Source organism: Trichophyton rubrum, assembly GCF_000151425.1.
Source record: "Trichophyton rubrum CBS 118892 genomic scaffold supercont2.3, whole genome shotgun sequence".
Lineage (NCBI taxonomy): Eukaryota > Fungi > Ascomycota > Eurotiomycetes > Onygenales > Arthrodermataceae > Trichophyton > Trichophyton rubrum.
This window is the reverse complement of record NW_003456426.1, coordinates 263,043-287,834: the sequence shown is the minus strand read 5'-3', so window position 1 is coordinate 287,834 and position 24,792 is coordinate 263,043. Positions and strand designations below refer to the sequence as shown.

The following is a 24,792-nucleotide window of genomic DNA, read 5'->3' as shown; positions in this document are numbered from 1 at the left end:
TGAAGTCCTCAGAATCGAGCACTTTTGATTTCTCATTCACTGGTTGGTTATTGCTGCCCGGACTCCTGCAACGGTGCTGCAGCATTCTTATTCTTCACTAGAAATGTGGAGCGCCTAGATATGGCACGATTCCGAGCTGCACATGTTCACTAGATTGTCCGTGCTAACTAACTAGTAGCACATTCCCACGAGTCTGGCCCCTTGACAAGATGTTTATTCCGAGTTCCCAGAAAGTATCTGGCTAACCGTGTTGATTGAATTATTCCCTGCATAGCCGACCAAGACTTGCGTGGCTGACCTCAAGGCTGATATACCGACCCTACAAGTTACTCTCTTGATCGCCGAATGATGCGTGATTTCTTCTCCGACTTCCGTTTCGGTCATGCAGTTTCCGGTATATCTCGAATTGCTTTATGCCCAGTCATTCCACATGTCCCTCTTCTCCGAATGTTGACTGTGTAATCACTCCGGCCAATCTACCATCAGGTTGTGTCTATTCGGTACCATACGCTTCGCCTCTCCTAAGCCCGATATGCCATTTCCGAAGCATAACAGCAAGATTCCAACTTCCGGGCGTCTTCAGAGGCAAACGACATCCTGCAATGAATTATTTATATACCATGAAAATATCCACAAGACCGCCTGAATGGTAGTCGATTATCATTCTTTGGCCCAAAATCTTCCAAGGCAATCATTTCGTCTTTCTGTGCCTTATTAAACCTGTTTTGCAGGATTCATCTCCTTGCACTGTTCTGGCTTTCTTTTTACCTCCCTAGATCTGAATTCATCATTCAACTATTTGGCTTGTTCCGGCATCGAGGAATCGTTCATTAGAGTGTACCTATCTAGAAACCAGGTTCATACCAACCAACCGGCATTCAGGCGATCCAGGTCTTATCAGATTCGACTGTGTCAAGCTTGTGTACCCGTACAACAATGATTCAACCTATTGCTATTATCGGATCCGGATTTCGTTTTCCTGGAGGCGCCGACACACCCTCGAAACTCTGGTCTGTTATCCACAACCCTCGTGACCTGAGTAGCAAACCGCCGGCTTCTCGCTTTGATATAGACTCCTTCTACCATCCTGTTGGTACACATCATGGTACTACGAACGCTACCAAATCTTACTGGCTGGAGGACACAGATAAGAGCGATGTTACCAAGTTTGATGCTGGGTTTTTCAATATTCAGCCCAGTGAGGTGGACGCGATGGACCCCCAGCAACGTGTTCTAATGGAAGTTGTCTACGATGGTCTCTGTGCTGCTGGGCAACCTATGGAGAAATTGCGAGGTTCCGACACCGCCGTCTATGTTGGTCTGATGTCCGATGACTGGAGCACTATGTTAACTCGAGACTGGGAGACATTACCCAGATATACTGCTACAGGGCTCGAAAGAGGCATTGTAGCAAACCGTGTGTCATATTTCTTTGACTGGCATGGACCAAGCATGACTATTGATACTGCGTGCTCTAGCAGCTTGGTTGCCCTCGATCTCGGTGTCCAAGCTCTAAGAAGCGGCAAGTCAAAGGTAGCGGTTGCTGCTGGCACAAATCTCATATTGAGTCCAGGTATGTTCTGACATCTTTGGCCAAGATAATATAAAGCCCTCGATATACTGATGTCTTTATTGTTTAGCCATGTACATCTCCGAGAGTAACCTTGGGATGCTTTCTCCTACCGGACGCTGCGCGATGTGGGACGCTTCCGCGGATGGGTATGCACGAGGAGAGGGTGTTGCGGCTGTTGTGCTCAAAACACTTTCCCAGGCCATAGCAGATAATGACCCAATTGAATGCATAATTCGTGAAACGGCAGTCAATCAGGATGGCAAAACTACTGGCCTGACGATGCCCAGCAACGTTGCACAGACAAATCTTATCCGCGAGTGTTATGCTCGGGCAGGGCTAGATCCAGTAAACAATCTGGAGGATAGGCCGCAATTCTTCCACGCCCATGGCACGGGTACTCAGGCAGGAGACCCCCAAGAAGCTGAAGCTATTTCGAATGCGCTATTCCCTGCTGGATCCTACGCCGATAAGATGGCAGACAAGCTGCTTGTTGGCTCTATCAAGACTGTCATCGGCCATACTGAAGGTACCGCTGGCCTAGCTAGTGTTATCAGCACCTCTTTGGCTTTGAAATACGGCGTGGTTCCTCCCAACCTACACTTTACAAACCTCAGTGCCAAAGTGGCTCCATTCTTTAAGCACTTGGATATTCCTACTGTCCCGACTCCATGGCCTGCCAAGGAAGGTCAGCTGAGGAGGGCGAGTGTGAATAGGTAGATAAACCTCAAACGATCTCTTTTTCTTTTTCTCCCCATTACTGTGCTAATACTACCATTTGACAGCTTCGGCTTTGGTGGAACCAATGCCCACTGCATTTTGGAGCAGTATATTCCAGAAAAAAAGGCTGTATCTCCTATTTTCACTCCTCTCACCTTTTCCGCTTCCTCAGAGATTGCCCTTCGAGAGATGTTGTCGCAACATCTCGATTATCTCTTAGCAAACCCAGAAACTGAATTTTCTGATCTTGCCTATACCTTACAGCATAGGAGATCCACCCTATCGTACCGAAAAGCAATTGCGGCGATGACAATACAAGATGCTATCAAGTCCCTAGACGAGATTGTGAATTCTACCTCAAATGCTACAGGTAGTGCGGAGCTTGGAACGAGATTTGGTACTATCTCTGACCCAAAGATAATTGGCATTTTCACCGGACAAGGTGCTCAATGGCCACGAATGGGAGCTCAGCTCCTTGAAACCTCCCATTTTGCTGCATCTCGTATATCTGAGCTGGATTCCGCTCTTCAAAGTTTGCCATCCCCTGGAGATTGGCCTACTTGGACACTCAAGGACCAACTCCTTGCAGGAAAGGACACATCACGCATATCGGAAGCTGCTCTCTCCCAGCCCCTGTGCACGGCAGTGCAGATAATCCTCATTGATATTCTCCGAGAAGCAGGTATCTCTTTTCGTGCTGTGGTTGGCCACTCATCTGGTGAGATTGGTGCCGCTTATGCAGCAGGCTTTATATCTGCACAGGATGCCATACGTGTTGCTTACTTCCGCGGTGTCCACGCACGGCTAGCTTCTAGCCCAAATGAACGTGCCCCTCGTGGAGCCATGATAGCTGTTGGTGCATCAGCTGACGACGCTCGCGACTTTTGCGCTACGGCAGGGTTCTCTGGTAGACTTCAGGTTGCTGCGGTAAATTCAGCATCGAGTGTGACTCTAAGTGGAGACGAAGACGCTGTCACTGAAGCTGAGGACATTTTCAAATCTCAGGGGATCTTTGCCAGGAAACTCAAAGTTGACACCGCATATCATAGTGCCCATATGGCATCATGTGCTGGGCCGTATTTCTCTTCTTTAGAGGGATGTTCCATTCAGTCAGTTGCACCACTACAGGAGTCAGCTACTACTACTTGGTTCTCGAGTGTTTACGCAGGCGAATCGATGACTAGTGACAGACTTACTAACCAATACTGGGTTGACAATATGTGTAATGCTGTGCTATTTGCTGATGCACTTTCGAAAGCTCTGAAACACGTTGACCAATTTGACCTTGCTATCGAGGTTGGCCCACATCCTGCTCTGAAAGGCCCTGCAACATCTACCATTGGTAGTATTCCATATACAGGGCTGCTCTCCCGCGGACTTGAAGATATTACACAACTCAGCGATGCGCTAGGCTTTATCTGGACTCGACTTGGCTCTGGAAGCGTGCGATTCTCTGACGTCGAAACACTACTCTCTGGCGTTCAAAGTAGGAAAAGTTTGAAAGACTTACCTTCATATCCATTCGAACACCAGCGCAACTATTGGTCGAATAGTCGCCTGGCCAACCATTTCAAAAACAGACGAGCTATACATCTTCCTAACCCAGTTTTGGGCAGCCCTTGCTCCGAGGCTACCACTCCTGGGGAATTCCAATGGCGAAACTTCTTGCGTCCAAATGACATGCCTTGGCTCAAAGGTCATAGGCTCCAAGGTCAAACCGTTTTTCCTGCAACTGGATATGTGAGCATGGCGGTAGAGGCTATTAAGGGTATTGTGTTTGACAATGGAGCCGGGAACACCATCGGCATGATTAGACTAACTGATGTCGACATTCCTCGAGCAATCGCGTTTAACGACGATGATTCTAGCATTGAGACCATTTTCAGCATGTCTTCAATCGACATCTCACCTACAGCTATCACAGCGGAGTGGGGTTGCTACTCAGTGGCTGATGGCGGTAATACCCTGCTAAATGCCAAAGGCAAGGTTTCTGTCCAACTATCTTCTGCTAAACCTAATACCCTACCTCTAGTCAAGGCGGAGCCCTTCAACCTGGTTTCTGTTCAGGATGATCGTTTCTATTCAAACCTCTCCACAGTTGGGTATGGTTACTCTCATCCGTTCAGAGGGGTGTCCGATATACAGCGAAAGTCTGGCTATAGTATCGGTACACTTTTTGACCAATCCGGATCTGAGTGGGATGATAATTTGGTCCTTCATCCTGGTATGCTCGATTCCGCTCTCCAGACCGTTTTCGCAGCGTGGTCATATCCTGGAGATACCCAGCTATGGTCATTGCATGTTCCTGTTTCAATCTCTGCTGTGACGATAAACCCGTACTTCACGATACTTGGAGCCGGTGGCAAGCAGGGTACCATGAAATTCGAGACCCTTATTCGAAGCAAACAAAGATCTCAGATTATTGGAGATATCTATTTAATTACGGATAATAAGTCTCACACTATTGCGCAGTTTGAAGGCGCAACTCTGGTTCCATTCTCCCCAGCTACTCCTAAGAATGACCTTCCAATGTTTTCCCATTTCGAATACCGAGTCGCATCACCCGATGGACTGTTGGCCGCTGAGGGTGAAACAGTGACTGCCTTCGAAGTCCAGATGTATAAGGACATTGACCGTGCCTCCTACTGGTTTGCACGTCATGCCTCTACATCAATTCCGGCTGAGGAGCGTGCCGGCCTTCTCCCTCATTTTCAAAAATACCTCCAGTGGTGCGACCGTATGGTTGGCATGGTCAGTCGAGGCGAAACTCCGAAGGTTGAACCAGAATGCAACAATGATACTCGTGAAGATATTGGCAAGATTCTGGCCCGTTACGAGGGCCGAAAGGATATTCGCTTCGTTGAAGTGGTAGGGGACAATTTGATTCCCGTCATTCGCGCTGGAAATTCCATGCTTGAACACATGAACCAGGACGGTCTTCTCCGAGCCTTTTACGAGGAGAATGCCATATGTGCCGGGCCAACAAGTCGTTGGCTCGCTCGGGTTGTATCACAAATTTCACATCGGTACCCTGGTCTCAATATTTTTGAAATCGGAGCTGGAACAGGCGCAACTACATCATCGGTACTCCGCAATCTTAAGGGTGCGTACTCGTCTTATACTTTTACGGATATTTCAAGTGGATTCTTTATGGCAGCAGAGGAAAGATTCGCCAAAGAAAGTGGTCGTATGACCTTTAAGGTGTTCGATATGGAGAAAGGCCCTGCGGAACAAGGCTTCATCGAAGGCTCATACGATCTGATTGTGGCTGTTAATGTGCTTCATGTGTCTGCTGACATGGAGGCGTCAATGTCTAATATCCGTCGCCTCCTCAAGCCCGGCGGTTACATAGTGGTAGGTGAGCTCACCTCTACTGACCTCTTATTCAGTGGTATGACTGTGGGAACTCTCCCGGGATGGTGGATTGGTGCTGAAACAGGCCGCCCATGGGGGCCATTGCTTACCCTTGACCAGTGGGATTCCGTTTTGAAGAAAACTGGGTTCTCTGGAATTGATACCGTCACTCCTAACATTGATTCTTCTCTTCCAATCAGTGTATTTGTTGGCCAGGCTATTAACGATCAAGTCACGCTTCTACGAAACCCCCTTAATGTCCAAGAGCACCCTGTCGGCGTACGAACTGATGCTCTTGCGATCATTGGGGGAACAAAGGACCGCGTTAAAGAACTGGGACATAATGTATCTGACATTCTATCCCACCGTTTTCCTGTCAAAGAGTTCTTCAATACCGTGGAAGACTTTGCTTGCTCGACCATGGCTAGTTCAGTATCTATTTCTGGCGCTGTGACAATCCTTTCCCTCACAGACCTTGACCAGCCGTATCTCGATGGCTTAACCGCCGATAAGTTCAACGCACTCAAGGCATGTACAACAGCTGGAACTGTTGTCTGGGTAACCTGCGGATCCCGTGAAGATACTCCATATAGCTACATGATGATGGGTTTTGCCCGTACAATCAAGAACGAGAACCCTGACTTAAATTTACAGCTATTTGATCTGGATTCCAAAGCCGCAAATGATGGCATTGAGCCACAAACTGCAGCTATCCTGGCTGAAACATTGTTAAGGCAGCGGGTGCTTCAGAGCTGGGGCATCGATGAAGACGCCCTTCTGTGGACGGATGAGCCTGAGGTGTTTATGGATAATGGGAAGCAATTGATTACAAGGCTGCTACCGGATCCAGAGAAAAATATGCGTTATAACTCACAGCGAAGAGAGGTATTTACTGAAGCTAACCCCATGATAGATACCCTGGAGCTTGTTGGAGCTGGATCTGGTAAAGGGCGGGTTTTGGAGCTTCATAAAGTCTCACCGCTAAGACTACCAAACATTCCGGAAACCAAATACCGCACCTTGAGAATTACTCATTCTCTTCTTCAAACTGTTGCTGTGGGCGCAGCTGGATTCTTCAGGCTATGCATGGGTGTTGATGTCAATTCGAATGAAACCATTCTGGCGCTTTCAAGTTCACCGGAATCCCCTGTCAACATCCCAGAACGTTGTTGTATTCCTGTCCCCAGAATTCTTGATAACAATGCCCTAGTCTCGATAGCCTCCAGCATTGTCGCTGAGCGGGTCCTCTCGTTTACTCCCGAAGGGGGTACCTTACTTGTGAACGAGGCAGACCCTTCTTTAGTGTCCGCTATACAAAGGAAGGCCAGCGCTAAGGACGTCAAGCCCGTGTTTATTACCGCTAAACTACGACAGAAATCAAACTGCAACTCACTCTTCCTGCATCCAAACTTCCCCCGCCATATTATCAAATCCATTGTTCCCGAAACTACGGTCGTTTTCTTACATTTCTTGCGAGGAGATACATCTGATGCTGTTAGAGATTGCATTATCCCCTGTTTACCGGCTGGCTGTCTTCAAATAAACGAAGAAGCGGTTCTAGGCCATGAACTCACAGAGATGTCCAGTGCGAAGTCATTGGTAGATCTATCGCAGATTCTACAAAGTGCGCTAAACGACACCGATAAGGCTGCATCAGACGATGCCAATTATATATCTCTTGAATCTCTATCCTCGCATGGAATCATAGGAGAACCAATGACCGTTGTGCAATGGACTACCAATACTCCGCTGACTGCCAAAGCCCAACCTATCGACTCAGGAATGTTATTCAGGGCTAACCGCACATACCTCTTCGTTGGCATGGCGGGTGAGCTTGGTCAGTCTCTTGCTGGCTGGATGATCGCCCACGGGGCACGGAATATTGTCCTCACTAGCCGTACACCGAAAGTGAACCCATCATTCATAGAAGACATGAAGAAGAGGTACGGAGCTGTTGTCAAAGCCATGCCTCTCAACGTTACGTCCCCAGAATCTCTTCACTACGTACACACAGCTATTATGGCTACTCTTCCCCCCATAGCGGGTGTCGTGAACGGTGCCATGATACTGGAGGACGAACTCTTTTCCAGGATGACTTATGAACAGTATACTCGCGTTATAGAACCCAAGGTCCTGGGTACTCAGTTATTGGATGAAAGATTCTATGACGACAAATCTCTCGACTTTTTCATCGTGGCTTCTAGCATTGCATCCGTCATTGGTTGGAGTGGCCAGAGCAATTATTCAGCAGCCAATGAATACATGACTTCTCTTGTATACAAGAGGCGCAACCGTGGAGTTGCAGCATCTGCCATGAGCATCCCGGCTGTGCTCGGAGTGGGATATGCCGCGAATTCGATTAACTTTGACTTTGACTACTTCCAGTCGGTTGGGTATATCAATATTAGTGAAGAGGATCTACACGTTTTATTCGCAGAGGCCGTGGTCTCAGGTCGGCCAAGCCAAGCGCCTCGGGTGAAAGCTCAAGTTGCCATGGGAGTGAACTACTTGCCGAATGATTTCTTCGTCCAGGAAGCCCATAGACGAGATGTCAAATTCAGCCATTTCATTCACCGCGAAGAGACTGGCTCGGAGATTCAAGCTGTCAAGTCTGGGGTACGTGTCAAGGTCCAACTACAAACTGCGAAAAATGCGGAAGATTCCTACGTTATTACTCGGGATGCATTCTTGAGTCACTTGAAACGTATGCTGCGTATGACGGAAGAACAGAAATTGGAGGACTCTATAGCTCTTGTTGACCAAGGTGTTGACTCACTTGTTGCTGTTGATATCCGCTCTTGGTTCCTCAAGGAACTGGAGGTTGATATCCCCACCCTCAAGATCCTAGGGGGAGGTTCAATTGCCAATCTAGTGAAGACTGCGTTAGAGAATATGGAGCCCATCAAACAGGATACTCCTGAGAGCTCAGAGTCATCTACCAAACAAAAGCCCCAGCCGGGAAAGCCTTCTGGGTCTATACCGAAAAAAGAGACAGCCAGCTCCTCACCATTATCAATGGGAAGCCCTGTATTTACCCCTGCACTTGGAGATACTCCCTCACCCTCCGATGATGACTCCATCTCCACGCCACTGCCGTCTCGAGAGGATTTCGTGAAGAAAGGTGACTTGAAGAGTCAAGGAAAGTCTGTACCTACTGTCATTGCTTAGAGAAAGGCAGAGCTATTGGTTCTGGTCTCTTTAAAAGGCTTCACTAAGCTCTCTCATACACCTAACATTTTACATTTTGTATTCATACCATTTCTTATCCGTCGTATATAGTTGATTCGTCCCATTCTTAATGTTTCCGTTCCAAGTATGATGTAGATAAGCTTATAGTTTTCTCACCATAAGGCAATAAACTGCGTTCGATAGAATCTGTATACCTATCATAATTTAATTTGTTGGCGAGAAAGAGAAATAAAATTTATTGCTGGTCAGCAAAACCTATACGCTTCAAAACAGCCGCCGCATCGAGTAAGATAAAAAAATACTCTCAATAGCTCTTCACATAGTAGTCATTAAACAGTCATTATAAAAAGATAATTAATAATATAACCCCTACAGTCCATTCCGGGGCAGCTTCGGGCCTGTATATGTTTTGTGGCCGCGTACAATATAGTACACAATTCCAAAGGCAACGACCACACCATAAACAGGGCCAGAATAATTCATGTTCTCAGCAGTGACGGGGACGGAGGGAGGGAAAAACGCAAATATGACTGTCACAGTGGTATATATGACGGCAACAATGTTGATCGGTAGGCCGTACCGACCAAGATTCCATGGGCCGAACTCGATCTTCCCATGGGTAAGTCGTTTATGAATCATAACACAGATGACGATAACGTAGGAGGACATGTAACCGGATACGACCAGGGAGACGACGGCAGAGAAAGCGACGTTTGAGCCAATGCTGATCAATCCAAGGAGGGCATTAAGTACTCCAGTGAGGGCGATTGCGAAAAGAGGAATTGATCGTTTGCGGTCAATCTGTTATATGCCTGTTAGAAGGCTTCTTGAATTTTCCAAGATAGATAAATCGAGTCGTCTAACAGTACCTTCCGCAAGAGATGTGAGAACGGTAGACCGCCATCACGGGCAAAGGCCCAAGCCTGTCTTGAAGCAGAGGCCATGAAATTGAAGTTTGCAACAATGTATGTTGTTATCAATAAGGAGGTTAGGACGGTGGCAGCCGTGTTTGACTGGGTGGAATTTCTGAATAGCTCAATGAAAGGGACCTTGGTTTCTGTGTTAATGACCTTGTCTATGTCTCCGATGCAGAAAAGGATGACAAGGTACATTGCCAGTCCCATGGCACCGTTGATAAACATTGTAAAGAACATGGCCCTGGGGACGTTGATGCGCGCATTTTGTACTTCTTCAGCTATAGTATTGTTAGCATTGCAATACTTGAACAGAGGTAATGTATAGATGATTACCCATATGACATGCGCCGTCGTATCCAATGAACAAGACAGCGCTGGCTGACTGGCCGATCAGCCAGGATAGTCCATTGCTGCTGTAGCCGGAGGTGTTTATGAACTCGGTGAAGACAAACTTAGCTGAACTAATAGGAGCTAGGTGGACCAGGGGTATCATGATTGCGAAGAATCCAACGACGTGAATAATCAAGATGACTCCTTCAACTCCAGGCAGCCACTTGACGAGAGAAACATTAACAGAGAGAGAGAGAATAAGGACTGCATATAACATAAGTGTAGCCTGCCATCTCTCAGGCGTGTATTCAGGGTAGTTGAGCTTGACAACCCCCTGAATGATGGTACCCCCAAGATATGTACCAGTGGTAGAGGCAGACTGCCATCCGAGGACAGAGAGCCAGCCTAGATTTATTCAGCTATAATCATGTTAGGGTAGGTCAGCCAGGCATACTTACCAGTCAAGAAACTAAGGAATTTGACCTTTCCTGGGGGGGCGAGAAGAGACGCCCAATAGTACTGTCCTCCAGAAATAGGGTACCTTTCAACAATCAGTAATGCGGTCCCTCTAGTTACAACAATAGGGGTGTGGAAGCATAGGAGCTTACATTGAAGCCATCTCAGCAAGAGAGGCACATGTCGCCAGAGACCCGAAGAAGGCCAGAATGAAGCCATAGACCATAGTAACCGGTCCTCCATTGATATACGCGGTAAGGAAGAATCTGTATGTAAATTAGTACTTTTTTAGCCGTTCTCTCTGCTGCTAAACAGGAATGAAAACATACGGGAGGCCTGATTCCCATGTCCCCATGATACATGTTGTGAATCCTAATATTGTCACCAAACCGAATCGTCTCTATCGTGCAATGCAAGGCTGTTAGTTGCCTGTCAAGTCAGGCCGGCTTTCCCCAGGTTATCCAACAATTGCAACGGTTTAGAGCCTACAGACCTTTGTCTCTTGGGCCACACCCAGCCTGGCCATGTCAGCGGCATCTTGATCTGACCGTGCCGCTGCTTCGCCATCATAGTGGTTAACAGGACGGTTCTCCACCTGAGAAATGATCTTCTCCTCTGACTGTCCCAGCGCCATGGTGATAAATTCCTCTCGAGGAGTAGAGAAACTGATTGACTATCCGCTGTTTGAAACAAATCCGTTTTGTGAGCAGCTCTCGAGAGAAAAAAGGGAGGACGTCAAAGAGGGACCAGAGTAAGAGAAAAGAACGGAGGGAAATGCAGATGCAATGTGGATTGCGGGAACTGCATGTAGGGCTCCCCGGCCAGCTTCTCTTTTTTTCCTCTCTCCCTTGAAAGGAGACCGGGGTAGGATATTATCGTCGCAGTCTTATGTAGGTACAGGCGGCCCTGTTGGCTGCATATTTGGTGCCCTGTTGGGATCTCAATATGCGAATATGCGCTGCAAAGGGGCAGACGCAGCACCCTTTTTCTCGACAAACAGCTAACCGCTACAACTTATGCCTCTCTGACAGAGTAGTTAGAGTTACCCTGTGCACATTTAAACATTGAAGCTCCGTCAGTGAACGTCTCGTAAGAGTACGTTTCACCCCCAGCCAAGCTCGCTCGCGGGCGCTTCTCGTCCCGAAAAACCCAGCGTACAAGCCTCTCCCCCCCAAATATGCGACTAGCAGGCAAGCCACAGGCGAGAGCGCCAGGAGAATGGGCTGCACAAGCCGTTTATCGACAGTGTCTGGATGTCTGGAGATTCGACACTGCTTGGCAGGTTCAGGGATCTTTTTCCTTTGCATCCCGCTCTTTGCTCCCTTGCGGATTGGCGGACGAGGGGCGGCTCACGGCCTCTGTGCTTGTCCCTTGGGCGATGGTATCTGACGCTTGCTCCGTATTCACAACAATTGATTTGTGCTTCTCTCCGAAGGTTGGCCCGCCACTGGACTAATTACGGGGTGCATGAGGGCCGAGACTCAGATGGCTGTGTCTCTTCCATGTCTGTTGAAAGATAGACACAGAGTAGCATTCGGCCACCATGCATTCCCCAGCCGGCCACCGCCCACATACTTACACAGATACTTAACTATCCGTACTCCGTACGGAGTGGATACAATAATAATACGCTCGATCGGCAGCTGGCATCCTGTTGAGTTTTCCCAGGAGCCTGGAGAGAGACAGCCTTGGGCGGGTGAAGGCCTGTCTCTGGAGTAACGATCTGGCCATGCAGAGAGTTGAGCAGGCAGTGGAGAAAGAAAATAGAACTTTCCAGTGTCTCCATATCAGTCCAGAGTATATGCAGGGTGCGTCGCTCACTAACTCAGTCGAGCTCTTGCTGGCGCCCAATAGCATCTACTTCTGCTGGAGATCAGAGCAGAAAAGGGGATAACCCGTCTCCATCTGGACTGGAGAAGAATCCTCCATGCAGTTTAGTTGCAGGTCAAGCGGCCACGATGAAGCAACTTGGTTCAGAGGCGCATCCCAAACCATAAAAGGGAGAGTATGTATGGGTCCCCACGCTATCAGCAGGGCGATTTCCTCGCAGCTGCGTATGGGAGATACCAATACACCCCCTAATCATGGGTCGGGGGTCCAAGCCCTCCAGTTAGCGTCCTTGATTAAGCTGGAATATTGGCATGGCGCTCGTAATTGATACGGGCCAGGATTTCGAGATCGCCAGACGGTCAAACAGCAGACCCCCATCCCACCGTTTTGCCCTCGGATCTCTTGGCCAGGAAGCCTGTTCTGATACGAAGCAGAGAGAGAAAAGGATAACTAAAGTCGGATTCCATGTATGAAGTAGTGTGAGACTCACGCCAACGGTGACTTTTTTGCCTGCGCTCTCGGAAGAACCGGTGGTTATCGCTTCGCTTCTTTGGCTCGCAGCTTAGCTCAGAGCGCAAGGATTGCCTAGCCTGGCCACTATTGCCGTCTGCGTGGTAAATTAGGCATGCCTCGTAACATGAAAAGGGCGAGGCAGGGGACGAGACCGGGGTGGCTTGCTCTGCCCAAGTCTCGAGCCTTGTCTGTCTGAGTGATGGCATGATGCCCCCTGGGAGTTTGATGGCTGCTCAGCGAGAGGCTCGAAGGGCCGCTGCCGCTGCCGCTAGTTACGGCTTCGTGCGCTCTCCGTATATCGTGCAGCATACGCTGATTCCAGGGATGGATATGACACCCGGATTGGCATGTCGACTTGTAACGGGCCAGCCGTCCTCTGCAGGATGAAGAAGATTCATTTCATTCCTTTTTTCCCCCTTCCATCTTTTCGTCTTTCCATGGCTCTTCGTCCAACTGTTTTATCCAGCCAGAGCCTTTCCCTCGAAGCCCGGCCAGTCTCGCTCTCGCACGCCACAGTAGCCTGCCTTCGTTCGGGAATAGACGTTCTGGCTCTTGGGCCTCCAGATCGTCAGTTCTTCTGCTTTTGACTTCTAGTGCTTCGTCTCTTTTCTTTTATCTTTAGAGCTGCTGGTGTGCCTTTTTTGAAACCGTCCAACGCCGGCGTTTTCTGCCTGGAATCCAGCGTTGCTTTCGTGTAGATAGATAATATCCCGTCTTCGTCCTGTCCTGCGTTGGCAGCATTGGCCCATGGATTTTTACCCATCATCACTCTGGCATCAAGAGCCTCTCAGTCCCCCCGTCGAGACTGACCCCATACATCGCTAACCCTTCGTTTTCTGTCGTCGTGAGCTATGCAGACTGATGGTGTGAGGCACACGGTAGTGACGCCCGATAACCATGGGCCCATCATCCAGATCGTGACCTGGTTTGCCATGGTGGTGATGATTCTGGCGACGGCACTCAGACTGGCAGTCCGATATCTGACATCCCACATCCCCGGAATGGACGATGCCATTGTTGTGGGCTCCATGGTATGGATATCAACCAACCCCCGAGGCCCTTGTCCAGCTAGGGCATAGCTATAGTATATGGATCATGCTGACTCGGCCACAGCTTGTCAATGTCGGCGGCGTCATAGCCATATCCCTGGCGGTCACTCACGGCCTGGGGCGGCGTGAGTCGAAGCTGACCGAAGCCCAGGTGTCAAGAGCTGGACAGGTACGCTACGCAGGATATGTCTAGCTGTTCACTCCTCTTGTCTCTGACTCTCAGAGTGTCTAACATGGAGGAGTTAGGACGTGTTTGCCTCGTCGATCATGTATATCCTGGCCATTTCGCTGGCAAAGCTGTCTACTCTTAGCTTCATCGAGCGAGTTGTCCCGGCAAACAAGTATAGAGGCGTGATCAAGGGCTCCCTGATCTTCTTGTTGGCCTGGACGGTGATATCAATCATCGTGTACGGACTCCAGTGCGGCGTCTCTGCACCTTGGGACCCGCGTTCCACTGCAAAGTGTTTCAACATAGTATGATATGACCAGCCTCTGACTTTTCCTCTATAGCTGTGTAGCGTGCTAATGCGTGTTAGGTCGCATTCTGGTCGGCTGCCACGGGTATAGACGTGTTCACCGACCTCTGTCTAATTGTGGTGCCGGGATGGATTTTATGGGACTTGCAGATGAACAAAATACAGAAGAGAATCGTCTTTGGCGTGTTCTCCAGCAGAGGAGTGTAAGTTCTCCATTTATTCCATCTCTTCTAATCATTTACAGCTTTTAATAAGTGGATTATAAACCAGTGTTATAGCAGCCTCTATCCTGCGAGCAACATATCTTAAGGATATTGACGGCTCAGGGGACATCATGTTCGATAGCGTCCCTTACCATGTTGCAACGCAGTGCCATGCAATGCTCAACACGATCATTACCTGTCTCCCAGGTTTCAAGCCATTTATGGACAGGGCGAATACCGGTCTGCTCAGTATCTCCTTTAAAAGCCGTTTGGCCGGCGGAGTGTACGATAATACGTTTACCGAATATGCCATGACCAGTCTGAGGCGTGTTGTCCATCCGCGTGGAATAGGGGCGTCGAGTCAGCGACAGCTCAAGAGCGTCAAGGGCTCGATACAAAACAAACTCGGGGGTACGCAGCGGTCGTTTCGCCCGGATGAATACAGCCAGCATGCGGACGCTTTCTCGGACAGCAGGATACTCACTGAAAGCCGGTCTCAGATTGAAGAGGAAGGGCCCGATAAACTCATCATCAGGTACACAACGGACTGGACCGTCCATGTGCAAGATGAACACCGCTCGAATTCTGATGCAGCGAGTCGATAGCCATAGCGAGCTCGCTAGTCTCCCAGTGATATAATCCATACGATACATGTGTGATGATATTTAATATTCCTTCTTCCCCTTCACTATACCCATTACTCTTTTTTGAAACCTGTATATTTATGACTAGTCCAGATAATATGGTGCCATGGGATGCTACCATTTCATTTTCTTTGAAACTTAACTATGCACATACGGCAGTATACATGTTTATGATTGCAAAGGACCGGATTTTCTCCATCAGCCGTTCCCATTATCCTATTGTTACACTCAGGGAAGCGGTATGCTAAAACACTCCACCGATGCCACGGTCCTGGCCTCGTTGACTGTTGGCTGTCCTAGCACATACATCGTCTGGAGACCCTGGTACTTTCCTCCAACTTGGATAATCAATCTAGTGTTCTGAGTTGCGCCAGACCCGATACCGCTTTCCTCGATATAAAACGGCGATCCGTCGCTGGCATGGCCGTACGCGTAAATGTATGCCATCTGCGCTTTTGCCCCATCATCACCCTTGACGATAATTGGGGAGGCGACCCCGCCTTCGATAGTGGCATTGAAAGCCGGGCCTTCGATGGTTCCGCCGGTGATGGGCTCAACGATGCGGACGCCACCCTCGAGGAGTGGAATTGGGTCGAGTGGCTTTGCGAGCGTCACTGTTGCACTGAAGAGATAGGTAGGCATGGGAACAATGACGCCCGTGGGAACGCTGGGAATTGACATTTTGAATGGCTGGCGCGGCTGTTTTTCTTTGGCGTATTATGATGAGATTGTGAGGACGTGGATGACGGTTGAAAAGTGGCTCCCTCTATGTCTAGGTTGTCCTCCCGCAACAACAGCAGTTACCGATTTAAATAGAGCCAATAATCCTTTCACTTGCACCTGAATGGCCTCTCTGCAGCTATCCATACCTCTCTCGACACAGAATATCAACTTCGCCGGCTTTCCTTTCTAGTCAATTCCTCCGAGTGTAGTAAGTTCCGGCTCCGACCGTCCTCGCTTTGGACAAAACATTTTTCAAAAGAAAAGCATCAGCAAGAAGAAGACGTTTTCCCCTTCCAGAAGACCTTCCAGGGGGCTCTTCTCATTATTTGTCTCCTGTCGAGCGCTAGACATACGGTACTACACACTGCGTGGCTTTCCGTGTCGGCGCAAACAATAATGATATTGAAGAGGAGAGAAATAAAGTATTTTAAGCTTAAGTTGGCCCGCTAGTTAAGGTTGGCCCCACTTGACCGTCCGCTTTGGGTGCTCCGACCATCCGACATTTGCTTGTTAAACGAACTAGATTAGCCAGTTCGAGGTTTCTTTGATCCGACCTGCGTGTCGCTCGACGTAACTACCGGAAGACATCTCGTATCTATCAATGCTTAGGTCTTAGGTTGCATGGCGCATGGCCACAATGCAGGTCCGGTGGTCGGATGGTCGCTGCCTCCAGAAAAGAAGCTCCGAAGCTCTAAACTCCGATGTGGCCGGGCAGCCGCCGCTGGTTTGGCCCCTTTTTTGTCTACTTCGTCTGCTTTCGCTCCAGCGAGAAGTCGGACTACTTGAACACGTCTGGTCCAGTCGAGAATCGGTAGTTGCATAGTGGACGAGCCAGAGTAAAGTTACCCGTGACAGTTGCAGGGTCAAAATGTCTTCGCAGATACCTGGAAGAGTGACCAAACGCGCCATCCGCTCTGCTCTCAGGGCATACCCAGCGGTGTTATCACCCGTACCGGACGCCTCTCCATCTTCTATAAGATTGACGTCACCCTCTTGTCCTCCGTTGTCACTGTCTCAGTCAACTAGGACTCTTTCGACCTTGCAGTCAGCCAGTACACGCGCTCAGCAGCTGAAGAAAACCCATCCACCCCCCTCCATAAACCACTGTCTACAAGCCGCCACCATGTCTACCATGCCTGCTACCCACGGCCATAACGAGGCCTGCTGTAATATCCCACCCGTCATTACGTCGGGATATGTTCCCAAGGGCTCATATGAAGAGCTCGGAGGCCTGAAAACATGTACGTCCGTCTACACCCTGTGATATTCCACAGACTAGTGACCATATAACTAGACGTCACTGGAGCTTCTGACGCAACCAAGGGCATTGTCGCCGTGTTTGATATTTTTGGATATGTCGACCAGACCGTTCAAGGAGCCGACATCCTCGGAGCCAGTAGCGGTAACAAATACAAAGTGTTCATGCCTGACTGGTTCAAAGGAAATCCATGTCCCACTGAGTGGTAAGCTGATCGCCATTTTCTTCAATGAGACCGCGAATAACGCTCGGATTTCTTAGGTACCCTCCAGACACTGAGCAGAAGCAGAAAGACCTTGGTGCCTGGTTTGGGAATAATGCTCCTCATGGAGTTGCTGACGCGCTGCCGGGCTACGTTGAGGCCCTCAAGGCTGCGAACCCATCTATCCAATCTTGGGCTCTCATCGGTGTAAGTCCGCTATTATATACCTGTTAAGCAAGCCCACTAATGGCTTTTAGTACTGCTGGGGAGGCAAGGTCACCGAACTTGTGACTTCTCGTGATTCTAACCCATTCTCCATTGCTGCTGGTATCCATCCGGCAATGGTAGACACCACTGGCGCAGACAAAATTCGAGTGCCGTATATGCTCCTTGCATCCCAGGAAGAGCCAGCGGATGTTATCAAGGAGTTTGAGAGCAAACTGAATGTTCCACATCATGTTGAGACCTTTGGTGACCAGGTTCATGGCTGGATGGCGGCGCGAGCTGACCTTGCCGATCCCAGGTCGAAGGAGGAGTATATTCGTGGCTACAAGACCGTTCTTCGCTTCTTCAACCAACATTGGTAAATCATGTAGCTGTCGATTACAATTCCTTACTGAATATGCCCACAGCCATATTTTAGTTGTACATTGATAGGTATAGGTTTAGCCAAAATTACTGCCGGTCAAGGCTTAGGTTTAAATTGTCAGTTTACATACTTCATATCATCTGATTCGGCATACAGATATCTCTTCAGAGCATTCTTCCCAAGAAATATATGTTCGAGCTAGTAGACATGACGTATGTATAACTTACAAGAATTAAGTGCTGTCTAAAGTTGATAAAAGCTGTCCAGTTATATTAAGTGGGAATCTTCTATATACCAGAATCATCTTGTGGCCAGGGAGAGCTTGGAGACCACTTCTCCCACGAAGCACAAGTATCGTCATAAACTTTTCGGGCTCCACTATTGACTGATATAGAGTGTGGACTCTCAACGAATTCCAATGCCAGCCCCTGGCTGCTGTGCCATGCAATATGGCAATGTATAAGCCATGCACCAGGGTTGTCAAGTCGGAAAGCGATTGCAAGATATCCTCTGGCAGGAAGCAAAGCAGTGTCTCTTCGCGGTACACCCTTTAATTTGAAGGAGTCCATGTTTCCGTCCCATAGCTTGCCCGTTTCCTGAGCAAGAATCCAGAAGTCATGTCCATGGAGATGGATGGGATGGGCAATACTATAAACCAGACACTATTAGCCAACAATATTCTCAAGAGTTCGCGTAGATCAAAAATGGTTAAATGGTATTTACTTTGCAAAGAGTGCTGCCGCAGTATTCTGAATTACTAACACCGCCCACTCATCACCAGTCGGATTCTTTCTCTATTTCAAATATTAGAAAATGTTAGATCATCACGGAAATATGGGTAACACTTACCTCAACAGACACCACATTGTAAGGGGTGGGGATGTATGATGCGTTCTTGAAGACATATTGCAGGGTTGGCTTATTCCAGTCCAAGGCCAAGCTACTGCCATTAATAGTCCACTGAAAGAGGGCAGCATGTGTGAGGCGGACGTTTATTCCCTCGACAGTCGTGCCAGAGATGGCGCCGACATCAAACTTCACGCGAGGTACTAGTTTAGTAGCTGGTTCGTCTGCGCAGAACTTTGGTGGCTGAACTGTGCTGGTGGTAGTTGGCTCTTTGGTGCTTCTGGAATTATACCGTACAATGCCCGTGATGGAGCCGGGGTTATCGTTTGCGACACCTTGACAAGCTCTCAGCCAGCCGCCACGCATCCAATAGTCTCCCGGAGTAGCATTTGCCTCGACCACAATATCGTATCTTTCACCGACGTTGACCAGAACGTTGTCAGTCTCATATGGTACGATTGGGACAAAGTCAACGGCAATAACCTTGAACTTATGGCCATCAATATTGAACTGGAACAGGCTATCCATTGCCACGTTGGCCAGACGGATGAGGTACTTCTTTCCAGGCTCAAACACTGTTTCGAACTTCTTACCCCCTCCAACGCAGTTGGGGTCCGTCGAACCAGTGCAGTTGAATGTGTTCGTACCATTGATCAGAAGACTGTTCAATGATTTGGTAATACCATACTTTTCCTTCGCACTCCAGTCGGTGAAAGTAGATGTATGTGACCAATCTTGGAGGAACAGAACACCCTTGTCTTCGTCATAATTCGCGGTTGCAGGGCCCTTGAATATAAGGGGACCGAAAAGCCCTTCCGTGTATTGAAGAGAAAAGTGGCTGTGGTACCAACTCGATCCGTATTGGGTGACCTTGAACTTATACGTGTAGCTTTCTCCCGGGCGGATTGGGCATTGAGTAACACCTGGGACTCCGTCCTGTTCGACACTATTGAGTTGTCGAACACCATGCCAATGGATGGCAGTGCCATTGCTCTTCATATTATTGGTAACATGGACAACGAGATCATCTCCCCAGTCGGCAACAATGGCAGGGCCCGGCATGGTGCCATTAAAAGTCATGCATGGTCGTCGATATCCATCTTGGTTGCATATCCCTTCTTCAACCGACAGCCAAACTTCAACCGTTTTCCCTGCGTCTGGTATCGTAGTGTAATAGTTCGTGTCGATATCATATTTCCCCCAGCAGTGCCGAGAAGTAGGAGTGTTTTCGCATGTCGCCCGTTTAATATCTAAACTGTTGCCAGGAATCTTTGGTAGGGCGTGACAGCAGGATGCCAGGGCCAGGAAGGAAAGAAGAGGTAGCTTCATATTGGAGACGGAGTTTGCTCTCCAACAAGGTGGAAATATATACCACTGGAAATGAACTCGGGGTTCTACCGGCAGAGGAATAGCTCAAGAATGGCGCGCCTGCTCGGTGCGACACCCGATGTACTTATGCTCCTAGATCAACGGCCATGATCTCTTTCTCAGAGCGAGTCGAAAGCTCTTGACAAAGCTGAGATGCTCCGATATAGCCGAAAGGAGGCACGGAGCCAAGCTCAGGCTACAGTGGGTATCCAGCCGGTCATATAGAACAAGGTATGGAATATAGCGAGTAACTCCAGGGTCATCAGCCAACATAATGAACCAAGCTAGGCTCGAATAACCAGGGACACTAGGCGTCGTTATGCAAGTTTGCAGGGATATCATTGGGGAGAGTTCGAGTTCGTGCAATCGGAGGGAGCGGAAGAAAGACGCTCGGAAAATCGAACCCTGGGATGTTTTCGGAGGAATAGCACAAATGGAGTATTCGGAGGTTATGGCCCAAAACGAAGTCCATCTGCGTTTGCAGAGGTCCCTGGAGTCCTTGTACGGGCTTTTGGTAGCCTGGTATATATGATCGCGGGATGGCCGCCACAGGCCAGGTCAACGACACCAGAAGCTGCTTAGTTACCCCCTTCCATGGTGGCATGCTAGCAAATACCATCGTCAATCTGCAGGGAATCATGGGCTTCTTTAGTTGCGGCCGGTTCTTCGCTCTGATCTCTCTATTGCCGTTTCTTGTGAATGCTATCACAGAGTGCCGGCCGTCTCTCCCACTTCCATATCGGGTACTCCATCAATTCCCAGACCCGACATATCTACAAAGTCTCTACGTTCGATCAAATGGAGACATCCTCCTAACTACCGCCTGGCCAAAGGGGACGATTTACTATGTCTCAGGCCCCACGACGAAGTCACCCAAAGTCACCCAGGTCTACCAGTTCGACCCCGAAGTCGTAAACGTTACAACCAGTATCATCGAAACACGGCCTGACGTCTACGCCTTTTTCGCAGGCCAGCAAGTCCACTTGGGCATCGGTATCAACGGCACTTTTGGTGTCTGGGAGCTCGATCTTCGTCCTACTCGCCGTCGATTGAACCCTGGAAAGGCGATTGTCAAGGAGCTCGTCCATATCCCCAACGGTGGCCTCCTGTCAGGATTGGATGTCGTCCCAGATGATCCCAGCACTCTGTTAGTTGCAGACTCGACTGTCGGGGTGGTATGGCATGTGGACACCGTTGCTCGCAAGTACAAGCTCGGAATTCAAGATCCAGCTATGCCTGGTCCTCCGTGGGCAGCGACACAGTTCGGAATCGATGGACTGCAGTACCACAAGGGATACCTATACTGGACTAACAGCTTCGAGGCAAGAATTTACCGTATCCCCATGACACGGAAAGGTTTCGCGGCGTCTGGAGCGAAGGGAGAGCTGTTTAAAGAGGTCCGCTCATTCTTCCTTGACAACTTCACATTTGGACCAAGGAATAGCGACACGATGTGGGTTGCAACCAATGCAGATAACCGTTTGATCACAGTCTCACCCGATGGTAATGTCACCGTAGTTTTGGGTGAGCCAGACGAACTAACGGTGTCTGGGGTGGTCCAGCCGGCATTCGGGAAGCTCCCTGGTGACACACATACCATGTACGCTATAACATCCGGCGCGTTCAACTTCCCGATCAACGGAACAGTGACAGAAGGCGGAAAACTCATTGCCGTCGATACAAGAGGTTACTGTTAAAGGTCAGGCACATGCAACAATATATGCAGATAATCGCTGGGAGAATAGAAAGCCGAGAAACTTTAAATGATATTCTCGAGTCAGAATTAATAGAGTTCGCTTGATCCTGATACCACCAGAAATAGAAGATACTGTCATGTCCTCATCGTTTCTAAGTAAAGAGGTCATCCTCCTTATACCCCGACACACACGTAGTAGCCAGCCCAGAGATTCAAACAAGCAGGATCAATCTCGGAGTTCCACCTATGAAAATCAGCATCGGAAATGCCATATGCTTCCTCAATCTTGATGCAGTTATCGTTTGGCCGAACATAATGAAATGCCCTACAGCCACGAATCGTTCCTGGCTGTTGACGCTCGGGGCCAGGGCCGGTTGGGATGGGGGTAAGTGTCGTTATTACTGGCGAGGTAGTCGTTGGTATAGGCACCCTCGTCGGTGTGGGAAACGACCATCCGGAAACACCAATACAGTAGTACCATCCCGCATATAGACTTGTACAATCCATACCCACGTCTGGGTTCCATTGTATAAATTGTTCAAGTGTGAAGGAATGGAACTTTTCTTCTGCTATGATCTTGCAGTTGTCATTTGGCTGCGCTTTATACCATTTGACGCAATTCTTAGAGACATTTGGCTGACTTGGCGTCGGGGCATCTTCCGCCCAAAGACCGCCAGTGGGTATTGAGCGAGGAACTGGTTTATTGGAGGTAACTTGCAATCCAACGCAAATGACTCTCCCAGGCCTGAGCCTAGAGCATCTAGTTCCAAGACTATAAAGAGGGCATTAATCAGCAACAGGGTTCTAATAAGACCTCCGAGATGGATGGGGAAATGATAGAACACACTGATTCCAGCGAGACAAATCCTGGGGCGGGATATTATATTGAAGGGCAATCTCTAAGCAAGTTTCTCCTTGGAGTACTTGGTGATAGAGCTTGCACTTGTGCGCGATAGTCGGGTCAAGCTCCGAAACGCCCAAGGAACCTCTTGGGTAAGTTCTAGCTCCCCGCACTGTGGGTTCTCCATACGCGAGGGAGGCAGCAATAAAGGCATAGAGAAGAGTAAGCAAAAGCATGGTTAATACTTGACGAATGTAGTTTGTGCTCTGAGGGTATTAGATTGGAACAATGGAGACCAAGAGGGAATGTAGAGTCCTTTTATCTTGCATTCGAGTTAAGGTATGGTAGACAAGCCGTATACGATATCTTGGGGGTATATTAAGCAAACTTTGCCAAATCGAAAATTTTGTAACCTAGCTTGCTGGGCAATCTAGGGTGGATAAAATCAAAGGCAGTGTAAGTGTCCATTGCAATGTTTGCTAGACACGGGGAACCACTGGAAGCCAAAGGGTAGGTACAGAGTTACAGCATATTAGCCTGGTTGAGACCATCGTAGAATCAAAGTCGAAAGCCAGAAGCGGTAGGCGAACGGGTAAGTGCATCGGGCAGAGTACATGTCGTGGTCCCATGTGTTTGCCCGCGTATGCATCCTTGGCTAGAAGAACTAGACTATCCCAGCCATACAGCAGGGAGCTAGTAATTTTTTTCCAAGCAGACCAGCTAGATTGGGGTCATTCACTGCGGGTGGGCGACGTATTTTCGTGACCTGGTGCTGGAGTACTGGCAGCTTCAACTTGGTGTGTCAACAGTAGGGCAGTCCGCGCAGTCGGCAAACGGGGGCCCTTCTTCTAGGTGTTCTTCAGATTGTATCTCTGTGGTCGCCTCTTCAATGTTTGATAGGACTGGGCGAAACCACATCGCAGCCCCAAAGAAATGGAGAATGAAGAAACGTGTTGATGTCGATAAAAAAACCTATGCGTCTATTTTTGTGGGCCGAGATTATTTCCGAGGGTGAAGCTAAATCCGAGTGGAAGGTTAAGTTCGGCTTTGTGGTAGGACTCGGTATAACGTTGAGCCGGAACAGATTGAGTATATCGCCGAAGATGCATCCCAGAGGTGGCGGAGATATCAGATTGCAGGGATGAAATAACCGGAAGGAACGAGCAATATATAAGAGCCATGGAAAGCTTCAGGCTGATTGAGAGCATGCGCTCCCTTCTGCATGAGTAGCATCTTTTTCCATTCAGTCGCCCCTGAGTTCAAGCAATCATAACCATGGAAGAATCGACTGCTACTTCTGATGTGGGTAGCCTTGAGAAAGCGCTAGATATTGAGATGTCTAGGGAAAATAAGGGCGAGCTCCCAAAGGATGCCATCCCTAGTTTTCCAGAGGGGGGATTCAGGGCATGGTTGACGGTTTCAGGAGCGGCTGCAGCCTTATTTGTTTCATTTGGATGGGTCAACTGCATAGCATTGTTCCAGGCAAACTATGAAATGAACCAGCTCAAGGGGTATCCTAGGTCTACCATCTCGTGGATCACATCAATGGAATGTAGGTGGTAGTAACGTGCGTTTGTTCGTCCCGGTTGTACCATTGCTAACGACCAACGTTTAGTCTTTTTCATGATGTTCATGTCACCGGTAGCAGGGAGCCTGTTCGACAGATATGGTCCGCGGGTACCATTGCTCATTGGAACAGTATTGCATGTTCTGGGCCTCATGATGGCAAGCATCTCGACGAAGTACTATCAGTTTGTGCTTAGCCAATCTGTATGCTCAGGAATCGGGGCTTCTTTTATTTTCAACCCAGCAATGGCTGCAGTATGTATCATTACTTCTGCCAATAGTTGAAGCAAGCTAAATTTTGACCGTTTGTTTTCAGCCTCAAACATACTTCCGAGAGAGGAGGGGCCTCATTGCCGGCCTCACCGTTGCAGGCTCATCCTTAGGTGGGGTAATATTCCCGCTTATGGTTCAGCATCTCCTGCCAGCGGTAGGATTCGGCTGGACCATGCGAA

The 24,792-nt window shown here is 48.8% G+C and overlaps 11 protein-coding genes across 12 annotated transcripts; 6 read left to right on the top strand and 5 right to left on the bottom strand.

The window, feature by feature from the left end:
- Positions 1–936: 936 nt before the first annotated feature.
- Positions 937–9,109, top strand: TERG_02820 (uncharacterized protein; the record flags this gene model as incomplete). Its single annotated transcript, XM_003235719.2, has 3 exons — positions 937–1,573; positions 1,641–2,286; positions 2,356–9,109. The coding sequence occupies 3 exons, from the start codon at positions 937–939 to the stop codon at positions 8,810–8,812; spliced, it is 7,740 nt and encodes a 2,579-aa protein (XP_003235767.1). The 3' UTR covers positions 8,813–9,109.
- Positions 9,110–9,202: 93 nt separating this feature from the next.
- On the bottom strand, positions 9,203–11,692 carry TERG_02819 (uncharacterized protein; the record flags this gene model as incomplete). Of its 2 annotated transcripts, XM_003235718.2 has the most annotated exons (7): positions 11,030–11,692; positions 10,866–10,936; positions 10,689–10,802; positions 10,539–10,621; positions 10,084–10,485; positions 9,703–10,028; positions 9,203–9,634 (listed from the first exon to the last, which is right to left on the bottom strand). In XM_003235718.2, the coding sequence occupies exons 1-7, from the start codon at positions 11,168–11,170 to the stop codon at positions 9,203–9,205; spliced, it is 1,569 nt and encodes a 522-aa protein (XP_003235766.1). In that variant the 5' UTR covers positions 11,171–11,692. The 2 variants fall into 2 exon arrangements, with proteins under 2 accessions (XP_003235766.1, XP_047605748.1); XM_047749458.1 differs by having other exon boundaries at positions 10,866–11,692.
- Positions 11,693–12,025: 333 nt separating this feature from the next.
- TERG_11905 (uncharacterized protein) lies at positions 12,026–13,086 on the bottom strand (the record flags this gene model as incomplete). Its single annotated transcript, XM_047750946.1, has 1 exon — positions 12,026–13,086. A coding segment is annotated over one exon (361 nt), but the record flags the coding sequence as incomplete, so codon positions are not given.
- Positions 13,087–13,730: 644 nt separating this feature from the next.
- TERG_11904 (uncharacterized protein) lies at positions 13,731–14,121 on the top strand (the record flags this gene model as incomplete). The annotated part of the gene is made up of 2 exons (XM_003235717.2): positions 13,731–13,910; positions 13,993–14,121. The coding sequence occupies 2 exons, from the start codon at positions 13,731–13,733 to the stop codon at positions 14,119–14,121; spliced, it is 309 nt and encodes a 102-aa protein (XP_003235765.2).
- A 617-nt stretch (positions 14,122–14,738) lies between these two features.
- Positions 14,739–15,212, top strand: TERG_11903 (uncharacterized protein; the record flags this gene model as incomplete). Its single annotated transcript, XM_047750945.1, has 1 exon — positions 14,739–15,212. One exon carries the CDS (start codon positions 14,739–14,741, stop codon positions 15,210–15,212), a length of 474 nt encoding a protein of 157 aa, XP_047605746.1.
- A 267-nt stretch (positions 15,213–15,479) lies between these two features.
- TERG_02817 (uncharacterized protein) lies at positions 15,480–16,677 on the bottom strand (the record flags this gene model as incomplete). The annotated part of the gene is made up of 1 exon (XM_003235716.2): positions 15,480–16,677. Exon 1 carries the CDS (start codon positions 15,930–15,932, stop codon positions 15,480–15,482), a length of 453 nt encoding a protein of 150 aa, XP_003235764.1. The 5' UTR covers positions 15,933–16,677.
- A 420-nt stretch (positions 16,678–17,097) lies between these two features.
- Positions 17,098–18,021, top strand: TERG_02816 (uncharacterized protein; the record flags this gene model as incomplete). The annotated part of the gene is made up of 4 exons (XM_003235715.1): positions 17,098–17,215; positions 17,269–17,437; positions 17,494–17,641; positions 17,692–18,021. 4 exons carry the CDS (start codon positions 17,098–17,100, stop codon positions 18,019–18,021), a joined length of 765 nt encoding a protein of 254 aa, XP_003235763.1.
- An 818-nt stretch (positions 18,022–18,839) lies between these two features.
- TERG_02815 (uncharacterized protein) lies at positions 18,840–20,198 on the bottom strand (the record flags this gene model as incomplete). Its single annotated transcript, XM_003235714.2, has 1 exon — positions 18,840–20,198. The coding sequence occupies one exon, from the start codon at positions 20,196–20,198 to the stop codon at positions 18,840–18,842; it is 1,359 nt and encodes a 452-aa protein (XP_003235762.2).
- A 578-nt stretch (positions 20,199–20,776) lies between these two features.
- On the top strand, positions 20,777–21,934 carry TERG_02814 (uncharacterized protein; the record flags this gene model as incomplete). Its single annotated transcript, XM_003235713.1, has 1 exon — positions 20,777–21,934. The coding sequence occupies one exon, from the start codon at positions 20,777–20,779 to the stop codon at positions 21,932–21,934; it is 1,158 nt and encodes a 385-aa protein (XP_003235761.1).
- A 173-nt stretch (positions 21,935–22,107) lies between these two features.
- TERG_02813 (uncharacterized protein) lies at positions 22,108–23,010 on the bottom strand (the record flags this gene model as incomplete). The annotated part of the gene is made up of 2 exons (XM_003235712.1): positions 22,108–22,705; positions 22,781–23,010. 2 exons carry the CDS (start codon positions 23,008–23,010, stop codon positions 22,108–22,110), a joined length of 828 nt encoding a protein of 275 aa, XP_003235760.1.
- A 1,039-nt stretch (positions 23,011–24,049) lies between these two features.
- Positions 24,050–24,537, top strand: TERG_02812 (uncharacterized protein; the record flags this gene model as incomplete). Its single annotated transcript, XM_047747967.1, has 2 exons — positions 24,050–24,285; positions 24,390–24,537. 2 exons carry the CDS (start codon positions 24,050–24,052, stop codon positions 24,535–24,537), a joined length of 384 nt encoding a protein of 127 aa, XP_047603939.1.
- Between the last annotated feature and the right edge of the window lie 255 nt (positions 24,538–24,792).